This window comes from Plectropomus leopardus, chromosome 19 (genome assembly GCF_026936395.1).
Source record: "Plectropomus leopardus strain MGB_pleo_1.0 chromosome 19, ASM2693639v1, whole genome shotgun sequence".
Classification (NCBI taxonomy): domain Eukaryota; kingdom Metazoa; phylum Chordata; class Actinopteri; order Perciformes; family Serranidae; genus Plectropomus; species Plectropomus leopardus.
Window position 1 is genome coordinate 26386171 of NC_142194.1, and position 26371 is coordinate 26412541.

The 26371-nt window shown below is 37.4% G+C and overlaps 2 protein-coding genes across 2 annotated transcripts; one reads left to right on the plus strand and one right to left on the minus strand.

Annotated features, from left to right (window-relative positions):
* Positions 1-2465: 2465 nt before the first annotated feature.
* LOC121958992 (butyrophilin subfamily 2 member A1-like) lies at positions 2466-7422 on the minus strand. The gene is made up of 3 exons (XM_042508175.2): positions 7270-7422; positions 4904-5281; positions 2466-4421 (listed from the first exon to the last, which is right to left on the minus strand). Exons 1-3 carry the CDS (start codon positions 7331-7333, stop codon positions 4243-4245), a joined length of 621 nt encoding a protein of 206 aa, XP_042364109.2. The 5' UTR covers positions 7334-7422; the 3' UTR covers positions 2466-4242.
* Positions 7423-11503: 4081 nt separating this feature from the next.
* On the plus strand, positions 11504-22343 carry foxk2a (forkhead box K2a). The gene is made up of 9 exons (XM_088070507.1): positions 11504-11992; positions 14495-14689; positions 15696-15837; positions 16237-16383; positions 17759-17952; positions 18060-18262; positions 19296-19553; positions 19679-19876; positions 20761-22343. The coding sequence occupies exons 1-9, from the start codon at positions 11697-11699 to the stop codon at positions 20988-20990; spliced, it is 1863 nt and encodes a 620-aa protein (XP_087926633.1). The 5' UTR covers positions 11504-11696; the 3' UTR covers positions 20991-22343.
* The last annotated feature ends 4028 nt before the right edge of the window (positions 22344-26371 follow it).

Consider the following 26371-nt stretch of genomic DNA (forward strand, 5'->3'; position numbering starts at 1 on the left):
GGTGCTTTTGCTTATACTTTGTTTTCTATACTTTAAGTACAGAAAACTAGTATTTAGTTACTTTCCACCACTGATTTAGCCTAAATCTTCCTGGCAGCTATTGCTGGTTCAAATGCATCTTAGCAGGCTTGTTGCAAAGAGTGCATCCATGTCACCAAAGTTCTCGAGCTTGCATCTTATTTGACCGAATGTGTCCACTTATCTCTGGTGTCGCCAGCCACACCACCCTCAGTGTTTCACCCTGATCGCAGCCACATCAATCCAGTCTGTACAACCTGATATGCAAGTCCTTTTTAGGTACAAATTCTAAACTCAACTCATTACAGAACTGTTCAGTTGAGTTTCCTGTAAATTAACTCTTTGTTTGATTGATCAATGGGTGTGCCTTCATGAGGCACTAACATGCCCAAAAGAGTTTCATCAGTGTGGTTTCAGTGGAGAGTTGCTGTGTACTATGACATTAGGAAGCTGTATTAGACCCTTTTTCACCCCAATAACAAACACTGAGCAGCAGCAAAAGATTAACACTGATTAATAACAGTGCTCCAATCATTTAACCTTTTTTTAACACCTGGATTGTCACCAGTTCTTTTGTGCTGCGTTTTGACACCTTTCACAAGCTTTTAAACCTTTAAAATCTGAGAGGACTGATTTGATTTCTTTCCAGGAACAGTACTACATATTGAAAGAAACCAATAAAAGGTAACAAGAAAATTGCACGAAAATAAGATAATATAAATATCTTTCTCTCTCTCTCTCTCTCTCTCTCTCTCTCTCTCTCTCTCTATATATATATATATATATATATATATATAGATATAAATATATATATATAAACAAACCTTCGTGTTGTAACATAAGCACAAAACAAACGGCTTATCTTCATTAGTATCCAGGGTGTCGATCAGTCAGTGTGGCAGGACATGACACGTGATGGAAATCTCAGGCCTGTCACACTGAAATTGTTATCTCAAGATCTTAAATTTGTTATGCAGTCATCTTGAGATAATTATCCCATTATCTTGGGAAACGGAGCAAAAAAGAAAAGAATGTATGGCAAGGCGGACATACATGCATCTTCCAAAAGAACATGTGACTCCAAAATAAACCCAGTTCTTGACAAGAAAAATGCACATCATTTATAGTCACTATTTAGATATTGCAATAAGTAAATGCAAAATAAATAACTTGAAATATATTTATATGAAAAAATATCAAAATGTAGCTGTCTGTGACTCCAGATTGCCATATGAACAGCTCTGCAGCCGTCTGTTAACAGTCCACCTATAGTGATGAACTGACTGGAAGCCTCAGACATCTCTTCATGTCATGACAATAATAAACCAGCAGGCGGCAGCACTGGACTAATGTAAAACAAAGCAGCACACGTGAGGATGTGGACATAAATGAGTGAGGCAGACTAACATCAACTGTTCATGCCATTAATGAGATGCTGCAGACACATGTTTTTGCACCCTTACAGTTATATCTGCCCCATCATCAGTTGGAAAGTTATGTTTGCTATGCCTTTGGATGGAAGTATATCATTTTTTTTTTTAAATTTGAGACAAGACCTTGAAGCAAATATGTATGAATATCAAACTTGATCAAACTGATGGTTGATTTGTTTAAATAATATGTATAACAGTTTTTACCCATATCCTTTTACTTTACCATACTATCATCTAAGCATGATGAGTATTTTGTAAATTAAAAAAAATGCCTCTGATAAGATAATAATAATAATAATAATAATAATAATAATAATAATAAGAAGAAGAAGAAGAAGAAGAAGAAGAAGAAGAAGAAGAAGAAGAAGAAGAAGAAATATTACATTTCCCAGTAACTGAGCCAACCATTAATGGTGAACCAACCATAAATTTGAATCTGATTTCTCTCTGTTCTGTTTTAGTGTTAAAGTAACTGTTAAAGAATGAATAAATCCTGTAACTGATCATTTTGTTGCGTGAATATTGTTGTTCAACATTTAAAGCGATCATACACATTTAATGTGAGTTCTTTTTTTCCCCTCAACCCTGTGAAACCTGGAGCGACATCGCTTTTCTTGTATTTGCATTTTTGAACTTGGAGGGATTTCTTTCAAAAACATAGGGAAAGGCATGAACAAGTTGATAAGAAATGCTCCACAAATTGCAAGAAATTAGCAGATTTAGAAAATTATTTTTTAAAAAGCTAGGGAAAAAAGAAAACAGAAATATAAATATCCTAATTGCATATTTCAAATTTATGTTACAGAATTATTATATGAAATGTCCCGGGAATACAGGTGGAGTTGAGGTGTGCTGTGTTTTTCTCTCAGACTGGTTCAGCTGCTCGTCTCTTCCAGGTGAGACTAAACGTGTGTCAGCAGCTCAGGCACAGTTGATTGTAATTATATATCACAACTTCAAGACAAACTTTTAAAGAAACAGAAACTAAATCTAGAATATAGACAACTCGCCATCTACAGGAATTGAGTTTAGTTTATTTCTGTCTTTTTCCAACAACTTATATAGGCAACACAAGAAAACAAAAAACAGGGGTCATGATGCAGGCTAAGCTATATATATCCATAATTCCCAAATGTGTTAATCATCTTATATGTAAATACATGTATTTTAAATGTTATGTGTATTATACATTTTCATTTAAATACAGTTCAGAACTTCTTTAACTGTTACACTTTTTTTTGGTTTTTATTTGTTTTAATCTTTGTTTTTCATCTGATTTTGAACTCCTGGATTCAGTCTGGATGCATCTCAGTCTCTACTTTATAGAATTGGGCAGTTTTAAAGTCTGCTAAATCTCTAAATTTGAGAGCATGTGAGTTTATAAATAATGTTTATTTCATGATAATCACCTCTGATTACAATTCTTACAGCTTTCTCATGGAGCATAAAATTTGGATTTGTAACCTCCACACGGTTCCCATTGCTCCTTAGAAAGGAGGAAATACATTTTTTTGGGGAAAAAAGCACATTTTTTGCTGAATGAACTAACATGTATTTTCATAATTGAAAAAGTAATAACTTAAAGCATAAGGCCCTAAATGATAATAAAATGTCTTAAATCAATCTTTCAAAAGTCTTAAAATGCTCAGATCTGGAAAATAGGATTTTGTGAATATTTTTCTTTTCTTATGTTGCATATTTGAATATCAAGTTAATTGATAACATCTCTATTTTTAAAATATATTACTATTTTTCTTCCAATGTTGGTTATTGTAAAATTGGTTTTAAATTTCATTCAGTAGCACCTAAAGGGTCTTAAAAAGTCTTAAATCTAACCTGCTCTCAGCTGAAGGAATCCTGAGTAGGTAATATACGGAAATAAAAAAAAATGAGAATATGTCATGGATTTTGACTGATGATGTCTTTGGTCAGGGCAGAATTGCAAAATGTTTGCCTGTACATGATTTCTATGTGTTTTCCAGCTAGTTAGCTGTTTAGTTGTTTATCTTAATTCAAATGTAACAACTTCTTGACAACTTTAAAACCTGGGAAAATTTGCTGAGTTTCTTCCAAAAATATAGGATGAACACAATGAGCAACTTCATAAAGAATTACCCCAAAAAGTAGCAAGAAATTAGGAAAAAAATACAAGCAAATTACCTGAAAGTAAGAAAAAAGCCCTATATAACAGTCTAAAAATACTGTAAATTTTACACACACAAAATAAATCTACTAATTGCTTGCTTTAAATTCTGTTTTCTACTGTCTACAGAAACTGCTCAAAATCTTCACCAGAACAAAATAAACTCCTATCATCATCATTATTAATGCATATCATAAATGACACTGGCACTGAGCCCTGTGGAGCCCAACCTGTGACCCTGAGCAGGTCAAAAATATGTTCCCCATCTGATATCATTACCTATAAAAGACCTATAAAAAACCCATAAAAGACAAAGCAAAGCAGGACAATAAAGAGTCTCACAATAAAATGAGCTGAAACCATCCAAGGAATTAAACAGAGTTGCACACACAGAAAAATCATGCATTTGGAGCCAAATTCAGGTGTTGTGAACAAATGCACTGTGCTGTGTTCATCTGATTTAACCCCTCACTGAACTGTTGCTTTATTTACTTTTTAAGTCTTTGTATCTGGAGAATCTACATGCATCAATGTGATCAAAATGAGCTTAATTTGCCTAATCTACCTGTTCATGCCCAAATATTTAGACTGAACAGCAGCAGGACCCAAACATTTTGAAACAAAGATATCTGTGATGTCAGCAGCAGCTCAGTATGAATGAATCTCTGTGAGTGCTGTATATTTTCTACGAGTCATCCAACAAACAATAGCAACAACAACAACAACTGCAAGAAGCACACCAACTGACAGACCGGTGATGAGCCAGACATGTTGACCTGTTATTCTTCCATTCATGATTCTTCCCGCCTTGTCTCCACCACCCTCGCCTGCAGAGAAGACAGAGGTGTCAAGTGATGGCTGAAGACTACAACAGAGTCCATTTCTTCTTCAGTCGCATGTCAGACAATATCTGCTGTGTTTTGATCACATGACCTACAGCAGCTGCTTTCTATTAAGTCCCATCTTATCTACAAACTCACCTGAGTGTGTAACTCTACAAACTCACCTGAGTCTGTAACTCTACAAAGTCACCTGAACTCTACAAACTCACCTGAGTGTGTAACTCTACAAACTCACCTGAGTCTGCAACTCTACAAACTCACCTGAGTGTGTTACTCTACAAACACAACTGAACTCTACAAACTTGCCTGAGTGTGTAACTGTACAAACACACCTGAACTCCACAAACTCACCTGAGTATGCAACTCTAGAAAGTCACCTCAACACCACAAACTTGTGTGAGTCTGTAACTCTACAAACTCTCCGGAACACTACAAACTCACCTGAGTCTGTAACTCTACAAACTCACCTGAGTCTATGACCATCAGCTTAATGATACTGTCTGGAAGAATTTCGCCGAGCATGCAGGCCAATGTTCCGTCAATAACTCCACACTCGTATGTTCCGCTGTCGTTGACCCTGACATTCTTCAGAACAACAGAAGTGTCTCCGTTCTTCAGCTCTGGATCTCTCAGCTCCACTCGACCACGATAAGATGGAAGCTGGTGCTGTTCAACTGAGTGGTTACTCACGCTGAAGAAGACATAACTCTCTGGCCCCAAATCAGGTCTCTCCCATGTTATGATTGAATAGTGATGAGCTAGATACTGGTACCCATTGCCATGGTCCGGAGCCTGACAGTGAAGAGTGACATTCTCTCCGGGCTTCGCCGTGACATGCTGTATATCTGAATAAAAGCAGAAAACAAAGTTCTCCACAGTCAGAACTTGGAATGTTTCCTTTTGACATCAAACGTGCCATTTCATGGAACCAATGATGTACAGTAACAACATAAATCAGTAATATAATGTATATAATAACATGTTGTGTTTGGTTCTCTGGGGTCCCATGTGAATCAGAATCAGAATCAGAAGTTTTATCAGTTTTATTGCCAAGTACATTTACATACACAAGAAATGTGACTTGGGGTTTTGGTGCATAACAATTAACATAAAGGAAGAATTAAATAGTGAATTTAAATAGAACACAAGATAAAAAATAAAGAAGCAATTTAAATATAACAAAAGACAAAATAGAGTGAGGGGAGTCACAGACGGTGATGGTGGCAGCGATCCTTCTGAAATCCACCACCATCTCCACTGTCTTCAGAGCATTGAGCTCTGAGTTGTTCTCATCGTAACAGGTCACCAGATGGTCAACCTCCCACCTGTAGGCGGACTCATCCCCACCAAAGGATCATCATATTATGAAATAATGGGCCCCATGTAAGAAACTAAGTTCAAACTAATTGTCTCTTATTTTTACTTGTATCCAGGATTTGTATTCATTTTGTTAGTACCCACTGATTTTTGGGATTCACCAGTGTTGTATATTTGCTTTTCTCTTTGGTAAGAGAAAATTTTACGAGTGGTCAAAAGCACTTGTACCAAAATAAGACAAAAATATCTTTCTTTCACAGGCCACCATTTGTTGTCAAACACAAGGAAAAATAAGTTTGATCTTTTAGGAACATTTTAAAAATGCATTATTGTCATTTAATCAAATTTAGATTGGGTTTTAGAGGAAATTATAATGACTGGATTAATACATTTCAGGAGTAAAGTGATACTACTAAATTGAGTTTGTTCTCAGTTACTTTAATTTCACTTACTGTGCATCCCTATGCTGACCAGTGCTGGAATGTAACTAAGTACATTTACTCAAGTACAGTACTTAAGTACAAATCTAAGGCACATTTTATGTTACTTGATTATCTTAATCTCGAGCCACTTTCCACTTCTACTCCAATACACGCTAGAGAGAACTATTATACCTTTCATTCAGCTACTATTATTAGATAACTACTTTGCAAATTAAGATTTTTTTCCACACAAACCAAAATTATGAAAATATACAAGTGCAGCTGAAACAATTGGTCAATCAATTAGAGAATTGGCAGCTATATATTTTTTTGTATGTGAAAGTCATTTTTTAAAAAAACAAAACAAAACAAAACAAAAAAAAATCATGGTTCCAGGTCTCATACATACTGTATATATAAGGAATTGCAGCTTTTTCTTTAACAATTTCAATCATTTTGATTTATTTAAACCTTTTTGAATGTTTTGCTTCCAACACTTAAGTGTATCTTGCTGAAATTACATTTACTTTAAGTTTATTTAACTGTATGTCAGTTTCTCTACTGCAGAAGCGGAAGTTCTTCTTATAGCCTTTTTTGGAGTCATGTCTCCAGTCTTGTTCATGTGTCCTTTTATAGTGTTTAGGGGGCGTTACCTGTACTAACAGATGATCAAGTGGGATTCATTACAGAGCACAGCAGCAAATTTAGGTTGTTAAGAGTATTTGGTGCATCTGGAGTTGACTTACCTTACAGTTTCTGTTAACAGTAAGAAAAAGTTTAAAAAAAAAAAAAAAAAAAAAGTAAGAGAAAATACAAGATAAATTTAAGGGGCTGTTGCTCTATGAGGCCCTAGTTAATTTATGTGATAGATTATGATTCATGAACGTCTGTAACGAATTTGATTCATAAATATTAATGACATAACAAATACTTTTTTTAAATGTCCGATTTTGGATGTCAAAGGAGGAAATGATACTCGGAGCCAAGAGCCCCACCTCCCTCTCACAAACCTCTTTGTTTCACTAAATAAATAAATACGGAAATATTACAAGCAGTCAACAGCTGTTCAGTGTCAGTCATCACGCGAGCCTTACCTCCACTGGCCAGAGCAAACATCCATGAGCACGAGGACAAAAACACCAGCGGTAAGGCGACCATGTCTGCTGCCTGAGCTGACAGCTTCTGCAACAGCAACACACGCCTCGTTTGGCTGTCTGCATTTCAACATCATTTCCGAGAAAACACAACTGTGTTGAAATCATGATGTGCACATAGCAATTTCAATGACCGTCGGAGATTTGAACATTTAACAATAATTTCTGTTTTTTTTTTCTGGCTGTGATACATTGTGCCATCTTTAGTGATATGTAGAGACAGCATACGGTTTAAAAGAAAAATGACCAAGAAAAAAAAAATTTGCCTTAAAAGTACTCTGTTTAAACCAAATGTCCTCAATTTAAAATATTGTTTAAGTAAAGGTACAAAATTACTTGTAACGGCCTGCCAGACATACAAGTAGGTAAGTCAATGCAAGAATGGCCTATTTCATAATATATTCTATACATTATAATTATTAATGCATTAAGTGTTTATCACTTTAATGTAGCAGCTGGTAAAGGTGGAGCTTATTTTAAATATTGATCAGTTGCTGGGCAGATTGATTTATAATAATACATCATAATGTATTAGTTGATTTATATTTTACATTCATTAACATACATAAACATAGTGCAGTAAAAAGTTCAATATTTGCCTCCAAAATGAAGAAGAGTAGAAGTAGCCTACAAACTAGCATAAAATGGAAATAAGAATGTACATGTTCCTTGAAATTGTACTAAGGTACAGTACTTGAGTAGATTATTTAGTTACATTCCAACACTGCTCAGATATCAGTTTTGACATTTTCTGAAGTACACATTTAAACTTTTCAGTGGTTAAAATGTGAACCTTGAATGTAAAAACACGCCAGAGTATTTAAGAAAGCATCAAATTAGAGCTTGTTTATCAAACAATTTCCTAGGGGAGGATCCAATCACACCCCCTACTGAGATTACATCTAAGCCCCAAATACCCTTAAACCCTAAACAACAATGCCCATTAGCTTTAGAGAAAAACATGAAGAGTCTTACGTCATAGCATCAGTCATAAAGAATAACTCATATTACCAGCATCTCTTACTGCCCCCACATTCAAAGCTCATTTCTTGCTAATTTTTGGATAATGTCTTCTGTTGTTGCTTATTGCCCATGTTTTTTTTTGCAAGAAATCAAGCCGATTTGCTCAGGTTGTAAAGGGTTAAGTTACAACAATATCTCTTTCTTTAACTACTTTAAAACCCTGTAATATGCATAATATGCAGCTTATATATATATATATATATATATATATATATATATATATATATATATATATATATATATATATATATATATATATATATATATATATATATAGTTCACTTATGTACTGAATTTACATAACCCAAGACTGGGTTATGAAGATGGGTGGGTCCGGGTGGGTATCTGTGTGAAGGACAATCAATTACATACATGAATTCATATGTCAAATGGTTATATTTTGAAAACATAAATAAAGTTGCAAAAAAAAGTTACAACAGTATCACTCCATAACACGTTTCAGTTATTAGCAGCCAATTAGATTCGTAGCCAACTGTTTTACTTCCGCAAAAAGTGTCCATAAGTGATTATGAATCCTTTATGCACACTGTATTAACCCTGAACGCAGCTCGGTGAGATGTGATTACGTCATTGTCAGAGAACACGTGTGACATGGCGCATGGGTTTTGGGGTTTTTCTCAGTGCAGCACGTTTTCTTGATTTCTAACACAGTCGTAATGAACACATGCACTGGCATCAGAGCACTGACAGCCTGTGACTCCGGGGCTCTGTGAGAGTCTAAGTCTGCCTCCCAGATCATGTCAACACAGTCTAAGTGATTTTAGATCCATTATTTAACACGACTTACACACACATACACACACACACACACACACACACACACAAAGCGTGGTGGCTGCTGTACTACAGTTAGTAAACTAACCCGCTGCACGGAAAGCCTGGCTGCATGGATCAGTGCAGGGAACCGGAGTTATGCAGCAGCAACAGAGGCATGGCTATTTATATATTTACATTCAATCATTAAAATATGTGTTAGACTATTTATTATGATATATTTGATTGAAGTAAATTGCAGCCATCAAACATTTGCTTATTCTGTAAAGTTTCTGCATGCAATTATCAGGACAGGATGAAATATTGAGAAATTATTTGACAAAAAAAAAAAAAAAAAAAAAGGCCAACGGCCCACTTACTACTCTGTTTCAACCATACTGTAAAATCTGACAATTTGATGTGACTTTTTTAAAAAAAATGGTAGAAAATTTTAAATAAATATGACTATTAGTCTTAATTTGCATTTAATTTATAGCAAATTGTTAAGTTCACTTAAAATGTACTTATATTTACATAATTTTGTGAAGTTGTTGCAACTTAAATAATATGACAAGTTTAAATCAGTCAATATTTCAAAGTTTTAGCAACTTCAGTAAACCATACTGTGCTACATATCTGTATTCTGCTGGTTGCAAACTAGTCAATGATATTTGTATTTTCGTAACCATGTTGACAAAGCAGAACTCCCAGATCTCCTAACTTCAACTACAGTTTTTTTAAAAAAAAACAAAACAAACAAAACAAACAAAAAAACAACAACAAAAAAACCCCAAAAGTCATATACTGTATTCTCTGAGTTAATAAAGTCACAAATTTGTGAGAAAAAAAGAGTCGTAAAGATTGTGTCATTTTTGTTTATTTGCTTATTTTGGGGTCAAAGAACCACAGCACAGCCGTATTTTATGCCTGCAGTGGATGAAATTATCAAATTATACTTTGCCATTGGATTGAGCAATAAGGAAATCCTCCTGATTTTAGGCTAGAATCACCAGACTATTGTCAACATCCAGACTTTGAAGAGACATTGCCATGAACTGGGCCTATTCAGAAGATAACAAACATACTGATCTGAATGAGGTGATTATGTTGCATCGAAATCTGTGACTGCAGATAACACTACTGCACATTGTCTGCCCATGTGTGGTGGACAAGGGTTGCGAAGAAGAGCATTTACATAAATGGCGTAAATGCAAATGCTTTACATTCATGGGCAAAAGCTGCAAGAGATACTTTCTAATCTTCTAATCATACTGTGAGACATCTTAAAATTGTTGGTCGTTGGATGTATGAGTAATAGCTGTGAAGTGAAAAAAAAAACAAAACACACATAATTACAACAATATTGCTTTCTTTACATCTGTAACAGGGCTGCTGCCACTGGGTTTGCTTCTTTGCAAAGATGGGAGGACAGCAAGCATTGACAGGTTTCAAACAGAAAATTGATTTATTACACTAATAAATATTATAAATATTTGCTTATTAACTGGCCCCTGGCCTCCTGTCAGTGGCCCTCCTGCAAAGCAAGTTGAGTATTCCTGCTTTACAATGAAACTGAAGGCATTGAAAAAAGCTACTCATTGGACCTCATGTGGCTCTATTCATGTGTGATTAATTCACACTGTAAAAGTAAACTGTGTGTTTAAACTTTAAACTTATAAAACTAAAAGTTAATAATAAGTATTAAATGTTGATATAATAATTATAAAAATTAGCGGAAAATGCCCAGAAAACTCTATATTATGATTTTTTTTATAATCTATCTATCAATCTAGTTTAAAGAAAAGAAAACTTTTCTGATGTTTAAATTTTTGCTAAATTTCAGATAATATTCTTGTGAATTGTAATTTTTCCCTATGTTTTTTGAAAGAAATCAAGCCAATTTGCTGAGGTTTCAAAGACTTAAGAAAATTAAATTGTAAGTTTACCCCAAACAGTAAGCAATTTGCTGTGGAATTAAATAATATTGAACTATGCATGTTGAGTTTTCCAGAGTTTGCTGCTATCTTTTTTTTTTTTTGAAAATCCCAAAACTAAACAGCACGTTCATGAAGTTCTAACAGCTCAGAGAAAACAGAGAAGCTAAGGAGACGAATGCTTCTGGAGAAGTGGAAAGAGTGGGTTACAGAGACATCCTTGAAATCACTGCACCGCATTTTCCATCTCTCCATCCATCTGCGTGTCAGCCTGCACTGCAACCGACCTCACTTTTCTACGGCTATTTTTATTATTGTTGTCATTGGTAAACACCACACATCTGCCTGCCCAGGGCGGCTTCCCATTGGTTCAAATGGTTGTCTGTCGCAGTACTTCCGTCCGTTTGGCCGCTTGTGATTGGCCGGGGTTCCTCTTTTTTTCCTCCTCTCCGCGGCGGTGGGTCGGAGCCGCTGTGTCCCCGGTCTGGCACGTTCCTAGCCAAATTCTCCACGGTGTAAAATTGGATTCCCCCTTTTTCACAAAACCAAAAAAATAACCCCCCTTCAATTCCCTGGAACCGCTGATACGTTTCTGCTCAACACACACCTCCAAAGCTCCAGCAGATAGCTCTGAAGATGGCGGTGGTAAGCGGGATGTCGGGGTCGGCTGTAGCCCGGCTGGAGGGCCGAGAATTCGAGTATCTGATGAAGAAAAGGTCGGTGACCATCGGCCGGAACTCCTCGCAGGGCTCGGTGGATGTCAGCATGGGACACTCCAGCTTCATCTCCCGGCGGCACCTCGAAATATTCACCGCGGGAGAAGATGGCACCGGCACGGGGGAATTCTATCTCCGATGCCTTGGAAAAAACGGGGTGTTTGTTGATGGGGTGTTTCAGAGAAGAGGGGCGCCACCTCTCCAGCTTCCACGAATGTAAGATTATTGCGTCCAATGTGCTCTAACTATCAAAATCTGCAGACTAGTAGCTTCATGTGGTGTGTTTGTTTTGTTGTCCCGTAACATTGTTGCACGTGTTGTGTCAAGGAACACCAGTGATACGTGCTGCTCGTTTGCATTGCGACAACGTCACGCCAAATTTCCATGCCAAATATGTCAGTGTAAACATGCCGTTGCCTAAATGACAAAACAAAAACACATTTCACTTAAGTTATGACCTTATGTTAACCCTTGTGTTATGTGGTTAATTCGGCACACATGTAGTCCACCAAGCAGACGTCAATAAGACGTCAGATAGTCCAGCTTCAGCTTTAGTGCAGTTTTCTCGTAAATTACTCACCACAGTGCGTAGCTGATTTTTACGTAAAATTAGAAGTTAGTTGTATTTATTTATATTGACCTGTTGTGTCATGCAAGCCTAATTGAACAGAGGCCCCTAACCATCAAGGCTGTCTGTCTTCTATACATTTCTCCCAATATCTGTTTGCTTATAGCAAAGTGAGAAACATAAAAATGGTCAAACTGTAAAAGAATTCAGAGTTTTTTTCCCTCAAAATTAGGACTTTCGGTTTACACTAACTGCTGCTGTCCCACCTAACATGCTAACAACACATGCTAACAGCTGAACTTGTGCTTGCATAGGTAATGTTTCTGACGTGCTGCCACACTGACTGCAGAATATTTTACTTAAAACCCTGTTTTCTAGTGAGGAACTCACCATAGTGCGTAGCTAGCTTTTACATTAAATTAGAATTTGGATGCATTTATTTTTGTTTACCTGTTGTGCCAAGCATGCCGAATTGAAGAGAGGCCCATAACCACCTAAACTGTTTTTAGTACGTGTCCCCCAATGTCTGCGTTTTCTGACAGCAAAGTATGAAACATAAAAAATAGACCAATTGCTGTAGAGTTTGGTTGTTATTCTCAAAACAAGTTAACTTTTCTGCTAACACAAATTTGATGCTGTCCCACCTAACATGTTACCAACACATGCTAACAGTTGAACTTGTGCTTGCATAGGTGATGTTTCTGACCTGCTGCAACACAATATACTTTTACAGATGTCTAGTAAGTTATTCACCAAAGTGCGTAGCTAGCTTTCACATACAATTGGAATTTGTATTTACTTTTATCTACCTGGTGTGTCAAGCATGCCGAATTGAAGAATGGCCCCTAACCATCAAAACTGACTTATATTCATGTCCCCCGATGTCTTTGTTTACTGACAACAAAGTATTAAAAATGTCTGAATTGTAGCAGAATTTGGTTTGTTATTCCCAAAACAAGCTAACTTTTTATTGCTAACACAAAACTGCTGCTGTTCAGCCTAACATGCTAACAACACATGCTAACAGCTAAACTTGTGCTTCCATAGGTAAAGTTTTTGACCTGCTGCAACGCAGACTGCAGCATTTTTACTTAAAACATAGAGTGGTGTTGAATTATTGTAATATGCTTGGTACAGCATGATTTTTATTTGTTGCAACAGCAACCACAAAGCAGAGGTCAGTTAACCACTTGAAAGCTGAGCAAACTGGCTGGATTTCCTTCATAGACATGGGAAGAAAGTTATGAACAATAAAGAAAGAAATGACACTTTTAGCAAGAAATTAGTAAAAAAAAAAAAAAAAAGTAAAGGAATTATAAAATTACCTGAAAGGGCTTTTTTTTTTTTTTTTTAAATTAAAGGGACAGAAGAAAACAAACAAGAAAAAGGCCTGGAAAAGGTGCAATGTATTATTTTAATTATAAAATTCTGCAACATAACATTAAATATTTGATTGTGATAATTATTAATAAGAAAAATTTCCCTAGCTGTTTAAAAATAGCTTTCTAAATCTACTAATTTCTTGCAATTTGTAGAACATTTTTACCAAATTGCCTTCTTTCCCATTTTTTAAAAAGGAAACTGCACCAATTTTATCAGAGTTCAAAAGTCCAAATATACTTGTGAAAGGCATCTGAAAGCAGCACAAGAAAAGTGATGTGGCTCCAGGTTTCAGAAGAGTTAATTTGATGTGGCGCATTGTCCCTCTTGCTTGTTAGTCAGTCCTATTTCACATGTAATTACCCCAAGACTCACACTGAATTGTTGTTTAAGTAATTCACATTTTGTAAATGTTTTGGTAATGTCAATGTTGTCAACACACCATAGTAGTACTTCATTGGAAGGTGTCAGCAGCTGGTCCAAATATACTCAGTTAATAATAAATGGGACATGTTAGACATGATCTGTTACATAATGGCCATGTTGGACATCCATATTTAAACTGCAAGGCTGAATCTCAGAGCACCTCACTTGGCCTCAGTTAGACCTCGTTGACCTCCTTGTCGCCGGGCAGGAGGCTTGTTTTTCCGTAATAAGCATCGTATCACTTATGTAATTTGTATTCAAATATATAAAACATTTTAAATGGAAATGCATCAACATCAAAAATACACTTCTTATGTTTTTTTCTGTTTGTCTTTTGTTCCCAGGTGTTGTTTCCGGTTCCCCAGCACAAGTATAAAGATCACGTTCACAGCCCTTGCCAATGACAAGAAGGAGCCAAGGAACGTGCCGGAATCACCGGTTAAGCCCGTCCAACCCCAAATTTCGCCACTGACCATCAACATTCCTGACAACATTGCCCACCTCATGAGCCCACTGCCTTCACCCACTGGCACCATCAGGTGGGTTTATTTGAGTTTTGTGCAATGCTCAAAACCTCGTATTGAAGTGTAAGGTAACAATATTGTCTAAATTACATAATTGAAGTAGGTGTTTTTTTAACCCTTTGAAACCTAGAGTAAAATCACTTTTCTTGTGGTGCCTTTCGACACCTTTCACAAGTATTTAAACCTTTGAACTGAAATTGGAATTGGTGTGATTTATTTCAAAACATGGTAAAAAGACAATGAGCAACGTGATAAGAAATGTTCCACAAATTGTTAGAAATGTAATAGATTTAGAAAATGTCAAGGGAAAAAAAGAAAAAAAGCTGTGGAAAAAAACTATATTTATAATTATCATAGTTAAATATTTAAAAATTATGTTAGAGATAATTTTCATGCAGTTTTTGCAGGTCATTTCCTTGTTGTTGTTTTAAACCTTATTTTTAATTTTATTTTTTTGTTTTTGTTTATTGTTTTTTTGTGGGCTCATTTTCAGGTTACTAATATCTTGCTAATTTTTTGTGTCAATTGTTTTTCCATTGCTCATTGCGACCCAATGTCTTTGAAAGAAATCAAGACAATTTTCTCAAGGGTTTATTATGGTTAAGCAGCAAAATGCGTGGAATTGCACTGCAGTCTCCCCTTTTGTTCCCAGCAGTGGTGCCGAAATGCATGACTTTTATTTTGCAAGAAGATATGTAGTGCATCTGCTGACATGTGAAGGACTTTAGACACATGTTTAAAGTTGAAGATATCACATTTAATTGAATACATTTAACAAAATGCATCCTTTACCTGAAGTTGCAGTGGGCATGTCTATTCTTTTTTTGCCAAATATTTGGGTAATTTTCTTGTGCTCTTTACTAACTCTTTGCTATTTTCTTTTGTTATTTCTTCTTTCATTGCTAATTGCCTTCATCTCATGGTTTTGAAAGAATTCAAGCCTATTTGCTCTGGTTTCAAGGGGTTATCAGTGTTCTGGCCATGAATTCAGAATTACATTTCTTTTAAATCAATTTCTCAGTGCGGCAAACTCCTGTCCATCAAGTCCACGGGGGGCGGGACTCTCCAGCTACAGGACGAGCCGCGTCCTGGCATCTGACCTAATAGGAGACAACTCCCAATCTGAAAACGACAAAGAGGCCTCAGGTGAAGACAGCCCAAAGGTGAGAGTGAGGCCGCCCGGGGCTTAGAACTAGGCAATGGAAATGTGCATGAATACCATTAGTGTGCTTGCTTCTAAAATGGATTTCAAGAGGAAACTTTAAACACAAGGGGGTGCATGACAAAGGCAGCAGACTTAAGATAATATCTGTGGATTCCTGTTGGTGTGCAAGCACTGTGAACATCCCTGGTTAGTCATTGAAGTCTAAAAATTGCTCAACGCTCGCAACAACATAGACTTTGGAGTACAGAACGCGGCTGAACTTTGCTGAGTCTGTGTGTTTGTGCATGTACCGTATGTGCTTGTAATGAGAAAACATGACCTGAGCTTACCTTGTTTTTTATGAACAAAACCTCCCAACTGTACCTGAATTAAATGTTCTTTTATTTCCCTCTTGCAGGATGACTCCAAACCTCCATATTCATATGCACAACTAATAGTCCAAGCGATCACCATGGCCACGGATAAACAGCTCACGCTCAACGGAATATACACCCACATCACCAAGAACTACCCCTACTACAGAACAGCTGACAAAGGCTGGCAGGTTAGTGTCTGCACTGTGTGGTCCTGTTGCTTACACTGACAGCATGTACACAATACACCATTCACTTACTCTCTCAGGCAGGATCAGTTGTCACAGCACTCCTATATCATTGTTAATGTAAACACTGTAAACGCAAAAAGCGGAGGCACTTTTCAAACATGAAAGTTTGCTGCTGTGACTTTTTTTTTTTTTAATCAGTAGCTGCAATTACACTTCCTGTTCAGGGCAGGAATATCAAGCCGTTATGCCGCCTCACCGTTCTGTATATAACGTCCGACCGAGGAACAGGCGTCCTGGGTGGACAGCGTGATCTGGCCTCTGAGCCGGGACAGGAGGTAGTGACAGCGCCAAAACAAGAGGCTTGTTTGAGCTTAGCCAATCCTGCGCAGAATCAGTCCCCAGCGATCGACACGCAATGCATGCCGGTTAGATTTGTGTCCAAGCTCATCTCGACATGCTCTGACGTCCTGCAAAAGTGGACAGTCATAAACTCGCGACATCGAGGCAGCCGCAGATTTTACAGACGGGCGCCTCAGTTGCTCTGCAAGGCCCTGGGTATGATGGGAAATGCCTGGCTCTCAGCTGATCAAACACCTGATTGGTTTAGCAGTTGACCTGTCAATATGACATTTCAGATAAGCCTTTTTTTTTGTTGAATTTCAGAGATTGGAAATATATTTGTTTTATTTAAATGCATGGAACTGCACTGCAGAGTCTCTCCAAGTGGTCTTTTTCCAGCAGTTTTGCGCTGCTGGAAAATATTTAGTGGATCTGCTGAGATGTGAAGGGCTTTTGGTGCGTCTCCACCAGCACGTCGGTTCAGTTTAGATTTGTACAAAATGTTTTGCGTTTCCATTGTGAAAAGTTGTTGATGGTACCATTAGTACCTTTGGAACCATCCCCATTTTTTGTCACCTCTCTGCTTAAGGTATCTAGCACTCACATTTGGTACTAAAATGTGGAGCTAGAAACGCTGCAGTCATTAAATGGTCAGTAGATAATTAACACGTTGTGCTCAGGCTGCTGTAACCACTGTTCATATTGTGACAAGTTCTTCAAACATTAGTAAACCATAACTATGAAATTAAGTGATGTTTTGCAGCCTCAAGCAGCAGCTGTAGATTTAAACGCTTGAAGTGGAGCTTCAAGCATTATTTATAAATATCCCATCGAGATATCTCATTGCAGCCTGCTCTTTTTTGCTCTGGAAAATGCTGGCATGCAGCCCCGTACTGTGGATGATAAACAGACATCGAACCAAAAAGACCTTTCTGCAACACCATAAATAATATTCTAACACATAATAAACAGATGATATAGCAGTCCGATCATTTCAAAGAATTGTGTGCATCTCTTTTATCTATTGTGGTTTTAGAACTCAATCCGCCACAACCTGTCCCTGAACCGGTACTTTATCAAAGTGGCCCGCTCTCAGGAGGAGCCAGGTAAAGGCTCCTTCTGGAGGATCGACCCCGCCTCTGAAGGCAAGCTGATAGAACAAGCCTTCAGGAAGCGCAGGCCGAGAGGAGTGCCCTGCTTCAGGACCCCCGTGGGACCTCTCTCCTCCAGGTAAACAACACTTTTATCTAGGCATGAGTGTGTTATTTCATATGTGCCCAAGTTTGTACGGCTACAGTATCTGTCAGTAATCCATCTTACTGGTTCTCCTGTCCCAGGAGCGCTCCAGCTTCTCCCAGCCACACAGGGGCACTGTCTGCCCACTCCAGTGGGGTCCAGACCCCAGATAGCCTGTCCAGAGAAGGGTCCCCTGTCCCCATGGAGCCAGAGCCAACCCCACCGCCAGCCCCCACCCAAACCACTACAGTCCAGCCCAAACTCGCTGTCATCCAAGAGGCTCGCTTTGCACAGAACTCCCCTGGTAAGACATTTACTGGATTCTTTGTGTTTAACTCTGGTAGAAGTGTTGGTTTAAAATGTTACTCACCATCCCCTCATTTATGGTGATGTGTGCAGTATTCATACAGGGTTCCCACAGTCATGGAAAACCTGTAAAAGCCATGAAATTTTCACAATTTTTCCATAACTTTAAAAGTCGTGCAGCATGAAAAGATCATTTAAAGTTTTGGAAAAAATTGTGGTCATTTGTTGTGCATAATAAACTAAATGTCATTAATGTAACATAAATGTACGTTTTTTTCTGTAGCTAACAACGTAATGAAGGTCTAATATGAATCAACATGTGACGTTTTGGTTATTTTTTGTTTATTTGTTCATCATGAAAGTTTCTTAATTTTCTCCCTGCGTTCCTTCTCTCCCCTCTTGTATGCCCACTTGGCATTTCGAATCATTTTTTAACCATCTAGGACTTAAGGGAGGAGCATGCAACTTCAAATGGCTGTATATTGTATTTATCTTAATGCTGTTTTTTTCTTTTCTTCTTAAAGACATTTTTGAGTCAAGTTTTTTTCTATGATTTTTATAGACAACTGAAAAAGTAACTTTTTTCTATCAAATTTTTATAGAAAATGAAAAAAAAAATCACAATTTCCTTTTTTCTCCTATTTCCTAAGATTTATTTTTAGAAAGAAAGAATATCACTGGTTTGGAAGTCATGTTTTCTTTAAAAATTGCAAAAAATACAGAAACTCTAAAAACTGAAATTATTCTTCAATTCTAAAATTTCTGAAGGCCTTTGAACACATAATTGAGAAATGCTAATTATTATTATAAAATCATGTTTGAATCTTATTTGTTTGAAAAATGCTGGGAAAGTGGGGCACAGGAAAGAAAATATTTGACAAGGGAAAAATAATTTGGGTCCTTGAAAAATTATGGAAAAATGTTGAAATTATGTCCATGACAATGTGTGAGAACTGTTTATGTGTGCATCAATAGTAAATGGCAGTAGAGGAAGGAATTTGTTAGTAACCTGTGGCCCCGTCCTCTCATAGGCTCCCCCCTCAACAATCAGCCCGTATTGATCGCTGTGCAGCGCCAGATGCCTCAAACGACCATGAAGCCTGTGACCTACGCCATGGCGTCACCAGCCATTGTAACAACGTCAGTTAGCTCCGCCCCGGTCATGCAGACGGTGCACGTAGTCCACCAGATCCCAGCTGTCACCATGGCAACTGTTGCCGGACAGCCCACTGCTACAGTGAGCCCAGAACCTCAGGAGAACGGAGGTGGAGAGCACCAAGAGATCAAACGTGAGACCTGATCCATGTTGTTGTCCTTCATAGCTGTTCCCCCGTGCACTTAATTGTTGGCGTTGGTGCAGCTGTGCAGTCATAAAGTATTGAGTTTGATGTAATATTTTTCTCCCTGTATGTAGTCAAAGTGGAGTCGGTCCCATCCATCACAGCCTCGTCTATAGGTGGAGTCAGCCGCATCATCCAGAGCTCTCAGGCTGCTCCTCTGACCACAGTAACCATCGTGCAGCAAGCCCCGCTCGGCCAGCACCAGCTCCCAATAAAGGCCATCACACAAAACGGGACACATCTGGTCCCCATCAGCACTGCTGCTAGTACAGGTGACAGACGCACGCACGCACGCACGCACGCACGCACACACACACACACACACACACACACACACACACACTCACAAAGCAACTAATACTAAAGCACACCTTAGTATTTGCAAGTCTACAAAAAGTAGTCTGCACAGATATAATTGTACAGGTGTCTGGCTGAGTATCTCCTGAGGTCCTTTCCTCTCCCAGCAGCCACCTGTCTCACAGAGCACGGAAAGAGACCCTGTGGAATTTCCGTCTACACACGCGTTGAGTTTACATTCAGTCATTTTTGCCAAAACGCAATGAGTGTATCCTTGATATCTGACTATTTCACATTTGTAAAGTGGATCTTTTAAATATATCAAATCCTGCATTGACAGCCTTAATCCATGTAAGAAGGTTAAATCATAGAAGGATCAAATTCTAAATCTACTCATTTCACGCAATTTGTACCTTTAACCTTTTATTAACCCTATAACCTGAGCAAATTGGCTTGGTTTCTGGAAGACGTAACACATTACAAACAAAAAGCAAATTAAAAATATATTAAATTATTATATAAATGATAATTATGATTATACATCTGTCACTAATTTTCTGAATGCCTTTCCCCATTTTTTTCTTTTTCTTTTTATTAACTCATTAATTTCTCCCTCTCTCCCTAGTTTTCAGGCCATTTTCTTATCACCTTTCTCTAATATCTGACAATTTGTGGGGCATCTTTTAGCAAGTGGCTCATTGCCTTTTTTCCATGTTTTTGAAAGAAATCGAATCAATTTGCTCAGAGTACATAAGTTTGAATACTTGTAAAAGTCATCTGAAAGCAGCACAAGAAAAGTGACATCACTCCAGCTTTCAAAGGGTTCAATAAATCCTCTTCTCTCTCTTTTTTCTCCCAGCTGCTGCAAATCCTCTTCACCTCCTGGCGGCCCACGCCTCAGCCTCGGCGTCCCTCCCCACCAAGAGGCAGAACGGAGAACTGCAAGATCAACCCCAATCAAAGAGGGTGAAAACAGAGGAGGAAGACGAGGGTGACGCTGCGGCCGCCAACAACACCCCCTCCACCAATAACGGCACCACGGACAGAGCCGGAGAAGAAGGGGTCGGTGAACAGATCTGTGACAAGTAGCCTCCCCTCCTCCCCGGTCTGCACCCTGACCCCTGCTCTCCTGTACGCATTGAGCCTCTCACTCTCAACCCCCCCCTCCACCATCTACTCCAAGGTGCCAAAAGCAGAAGAGACGCGGAAAACACCTGCAGGACTTCAGAATGTTCTCCTCCTCAACACCCCCCCACCTCTTCCATATATTTAAGACCACGAAATACGATGCAAAAACTAAAGACCAAATTTTCCAAATCAAAGAGTTGCTGATGACTGTGAATCCCCCCCCCCTCTCCTCCCCTTGAAGACCCAGATGGCGAGAAGAAGCACAGGAAGAAGTAAACAATCCAGATTTCCAGATCAAAAAGGACTTATTGGAAAAAGGAGCCTCATCCTGGTAGCATTACAGACTTTACTGTGTCGGACAGAGAGAGCAACCAAGTGAAATCACCAGTCGTGTATTCCGCAAAGGGAAGCGTGTGTTAACGTACGTGTGGACATTCCCATCTTCGGCAGCTAGCCTCCATGTCGACCTACCTAACCCAGTTGTGAGTAGATATGCAGTATTCCGTTGTACAAGTGTATCTTTGGATCTTTTTTGAGTGTTTCTCCGTTTCCCAAGGCACAGATAATATCTAGTAATAATTAAGATAACTAAAAGCTATAAGTGGGGTCTTTACGAACATTTAAACATCACATGATATTTTTTGGGAATCCTTTTTTTTTCTGTTGTTTTTGTATGTGGACTCTTTGTTCAGTGAAATGAATGTAGTCTCCTTTTTTCAAAGAAAACACTATCTATGGAGTGGATGTTCTTTTACTCTGCTCATTCATGCAAAATGAAATTTCTTTATCACTGTACATCAGATTTTTTTCATATTTTACAAATATCCTATGAGATAAAAAAGTATATTCCCATGCGTATTTGACCATATGCTTCATCGAGCTTGCATGTTACGGATCTAGAGACAATGTACTTGAGCAGATTATCTGAATATGGAACTGAAGAAAATTTAGACTGAATCTACGCTATATGATTCTGACCAGTGCTGCACTTAACCCTCTTAGTTGTTTTTTAAATTTATTCCTCCCTTTTTGTATTTTCATTTGCTCCGTTTATCCCCTCCGTCATCATGGGCCGTGTTTGTTATCTTTGTGTTGAAGTTGGCAACTCTTTGCTTGATTCTTTTATTCTGTTCAGGCTACTAAAGAGTCTATTCAGATTGTATTCTATGTTACACGAGGAAAAACAAAGTGATAGGTGTTTGTTCTGCTTCAGTGGGTAAATGCTTTTTTTTTATAAATTTATTTAAAACACATAACCTCTTAGTTTGTATTTCTTTGAGTAAAAGCCGTCTCTGCTGGGCCGATGCAAACTCACTATCTGTGTGTGCGAGAATTATTTCTTTTTGTTAGAAAGAGGAGAGATGATTGGGCTTAATAAGAATGAACCCTTTGGAACCTGAGCTATTGTAATTTGTTTATATTTTTTTTAAAACATGGGGAGAAACAAGAAATTAGTAAAAAAAAAAAAAAAGACTTCCAAATAAGCAAAAAGAAAGTGAAATGCCCAAAAAAGTGCTGAAAATTATATATATTCATAAATAAATGGATTAAAATGTATTTATTTATATACTAATTTCATGCAATTTAAGACAATTCTCACCAAGTTGGTCACTGCCTTTTTCCCTATGTTTTTGAAAGAAATCAAGCCACTTTAGCTCAAGTTCCAAAGGGTTGAATAGCTTGTGAAAGATGTCTGAACGCAGCACGATTAAACTGATGTTAATCCAGGTTTCAAAGAGTTAACAGCTTGAACAGAGGGCTTCAGCGTGCATTCCTCACAGTTTGGTCAGGCTGTCAGAGGAAGAATGTGTACCACAGGGCTGGAAATGCTTCCTTTGAACACTATCAGCTTCCTTTAGGGACATAAAACAGCATGACTCACCTATTTCCAGTATTGGAGCTGACTAGAGGCACAATAAGTATAAGGACTAAAGGGCTTCATCAGCATTAACCCTTTGAAACCTGAGCAAATTGGCTGGATTTCTTTAAAAAACATAGGAAGGAGGATATGAGCAACGTGGCAAGAAATGGCCCAAAATTAGCAAGACATAGTAAAAAGTGACAAAAAATGTACCTGAAAATAAGATAGAAGAAAAATAAAAAACAAAAATAAGCAGACCTTAATAAAACTGTAAAAAACAAAAAAAAAAATTCTGTAACATAATTTTAAATATATCACTATAAGAATTATAGTCTCCTGAACAAGTTTTTGAATATCGAATAAGCAGTGAGTGGTGGGGCAGCGGTTCGTCCTCTAATCCGAGGGTTGGCGGTTTGATTCCTGGCTCCTCTAATCAGCATGTTGAAGTATCCCGTTGGCTTTTCCATCAGTGTGTGAATGCATTTTAATAGTTTAAAAAACTGAGTAGCAGGTGACATCTTGTATGGAAGCCTTTATATGAAGTAAGAAACTTATTTAACTATTTAACTTATATAACCATTTAACTGAATTTAACTCTTATTTACGGCAAATATCGTACCTTTGAATGGTCTTCCTTTAAAACTCCATACAGGGCTTCATAGGCCTCCATCCCTATTTCACTGATAGTAGTTCAGCTGATCCGATACTGGAAGCTCAGAGACCTGAACAATTCTCCTGTGGAGAGGAACAAATTATTGTGTCTGGAACAAAAAAATGTATTTAAAATGATCACAATCTTTAGCAACTCATTCTCTATACCTGTAGCAAGGAATCATAGTGTGACTGACAGCCGCTGTGCGACACTGATGGCCCTCCTCATTTTTGTGTCCTTTATGTCTTGCGGATGAGTGGCTGCACCTTTCTAAGGCCATGTCAACATGGAGATGGAACTGATCTATTTCTTTTTCATTTTAAAAACGTTTGTAATTGAAGTCTTCATCCTCAAAACTCCCAGAAATCTCTAGGGTCATTCTCCTACAGAATAATAGAAAATAAACATATCTTTGGCACTATTTGGAAACTCAATTTGTTAAATATATAAGATTACGTTGGTGACTTTTGGTAAAAACATTGTATTATAAGACACAAATTCTTGTGTACCATAACTGCTACAAAGCAAATAACACCCTCAATGTGCACTCCACTTATTAGTCTATTTGCCAGCTTATAGAGCACTATTGTGAACCCGTATATGTTGAGTACTCTAAAGTTTTATGTATGTCTAGTCCAGTCAACTCAGTATCTTCTAAAATGTCTAAATTTAAAATGAAGAATTTAGCAAAATCAGTCCAACTACAGTTTATATGCAATATGCAGACTTCTGGTTTAACCCTTTGAAACCTGGATTGACATCACTTATCTTGTGCTGCAATCAGATGCCTTTACATTTATTTAAACCTTCAAAATCTGAGCAAACTGGTCTGCATTCTTTTGAAAACATGAGAAAACGGCAATGGCAAGAACTGTTGTGCAAATTGTAATAAATGAGATGATTTGGAATTTGAAATAAAAGCAAACTTGAAAGAAAGCCAATTTGCTCAGATGTCAAAGGGTTAAAAAATCATTTTTGAATTTTGAAAATATCATACATGGTTTAAGCATCCTCAGTAACCCCAAATTACACCCAGATAATGTCCAAATTAGCCAAGCAGTTGCTGAAGTATTTTCAATATATGCAGTTATGCAAATTGCCTAACATATGCAAGTTAACATCCGCTTTGTTGGCCGGTAGACTACATAATGATTATGTGGCTGTAAGGCCTTAAGCTATAGTAAATACGTTCAGTGCATTTATGATATAACACTACTTTGGCATTTAAGAGCAGGCTCTGTCAAACGCCGTAGACTAGGGCTGGGTAATGTCTCTATGTAAAATCTGAATCCATATACTGTCACTTCAGTGAAACATTAGTGGATCAGGGAAAAGAACTGTAGCTGTACTTACAGTTTTCTCAATTTCAGTAATGATTGTGAAAACCAACTGATATTAAAACAAACCTTTGTATCTTTATTTTACCAGGGTGACGTTATACAATTCCCCCCTTCTTTCCCTCAGGGAACCTTTTATTTTCATGTCATGAAGCTAGCTTAGCTAACTTACACAACGGCCAATTGAGCTAATTTTCTTGACATGTTATCACATTCTCACCTCGAGTTGTATTTGAAGCACATACAGCCTAAATTGTCTTCTTCGTGACACATAGGGACAGGTCCACAGTCATTTTTAATTTTTTTCCTCTTTCTTTTCTGAGCACAACACCATTAGCATCACACAGCTCTTCAGATGTAGCCATGACTTGACCCGCCTCTCCGACGACCTATGAACTCGCGCACGGTCGCGATGAGCGCAGATGACGTCATGACGACAGCATACGATGATTGGTCGGGATCACACTTGTAATGTTGCCAGTCTATGGTACAACGCAGGGCCCTTTAATTTTATGCTAGTGCACTAGTACAACGTAGTGCACTAGAATTATTATTATGGAGAGATAATTACAATTATCTCTGAAACGGCTCTGTTACAAGGGAGTTTTCGGGCTACACTGAGGAAAAAAAAAGATTTGAGACTTCAAGAATAAAGTAATATTACTACAGAAAAAAAAATTTAATATTAGGAGGGAAGACAAATGTTAATATTAATAGAATAAACTCGTAATATTACGAGGATAAAGTAGTTTTACAAAGAAAGAAGTAAAAGTTTTATGAAAATAATCTGGTAATATTTTGAGAATAAAATCATGATTTTGCAAGAAAGAAGTAGTAATTTTACCAGAAAAAGTCGTAATATTACAAGGACAAAGTTGTAGTTTTACGAGAAAAAAGGAAATTTTTTATAACAATAAACTTGTGATATTAAGAGAATAAAGTTGTTATTTTTTTGAGAAAAAAAGTCATAATTTTAAGAGGTAAAAAAGAATTTTTAATTTTACAAGAAAAAGTCATAATTTTATGAGAATAATATGGAATATTACGACAATAAAGTCGTAATTTTACACACAATGTGGCAGGTGTGGTTTTTCTCATAAAATACAATTTTCTCATAACATTATGACTTCATTCTCAGAATATTTTAAGTTTATTCTCATAAATTTACTTTTTTTCTCGTAAAACTATGACTTTATTCTCATAATACTCTGAGTTTACGACTTTATTCATGTGATATTCTGACTTTATTCTCAAAATGTATTTATGTTTTTTTAACATTGCCCTAATGTTATGTTGCGCTGTCGACCAAGACAGGACAAAACTTTTAAATCGTAGTCTGACATGGTGTCATAGTGAAGGATGAAAATAAAATCACAGACTACAAGAAAACATATATAATTTCAGCTAGACTTTAAGACCCTCTAAAATGTTTATGGGGCCCAAAAGTCCAACACTGTATGATGAATCCAACTGTTCTTCAATACAGCAGAGG

Coding starts and splice junctions, on each gene's coding strand:
- LOC121958992 (XM_042508175.2), bottom strand. CDS start 7,333: ATGGTCGCCTTACCGCTGGTGTTTTTGTCCTCGTGCTCATGGATGTTT. Junction 5,282..7,269: donor GTTTGCTCTGGCCAGTGGAG/GTAAGGCTCGCG, acceptor GCTTTTATTCAG/ATATACAGCATGTCACGGCG. Junction 4,422..4,903: donor GCTGATGGTCATAGACTCAG/GTGAGTTTGTAG, acceptor TCTTCTCTGCAG/GCGAGGGTGGTGGAGACAAG.
- foxk2a (XM_088070507.1), top strand. CDS start 11,697: ATGGCGGTGGTAAGCGGGATGTCGGGGTCGGCTGTAGCCCGGCTGGAG. Junction 14,690..15,695: donor TCACCCACTGGCACCATCAG/GTGGGTTTATTT, acceptor TCAATTTCTCAG/TGCGGCAAACTCCTGTCCAT. Junction 16,384..17,758: donor CAGCTGACAAAGGCTGGCAG/GTTAGTGTCTGC, acceptor TTGTGGTTTTAG/AACTCAATCCGCCACAACCT.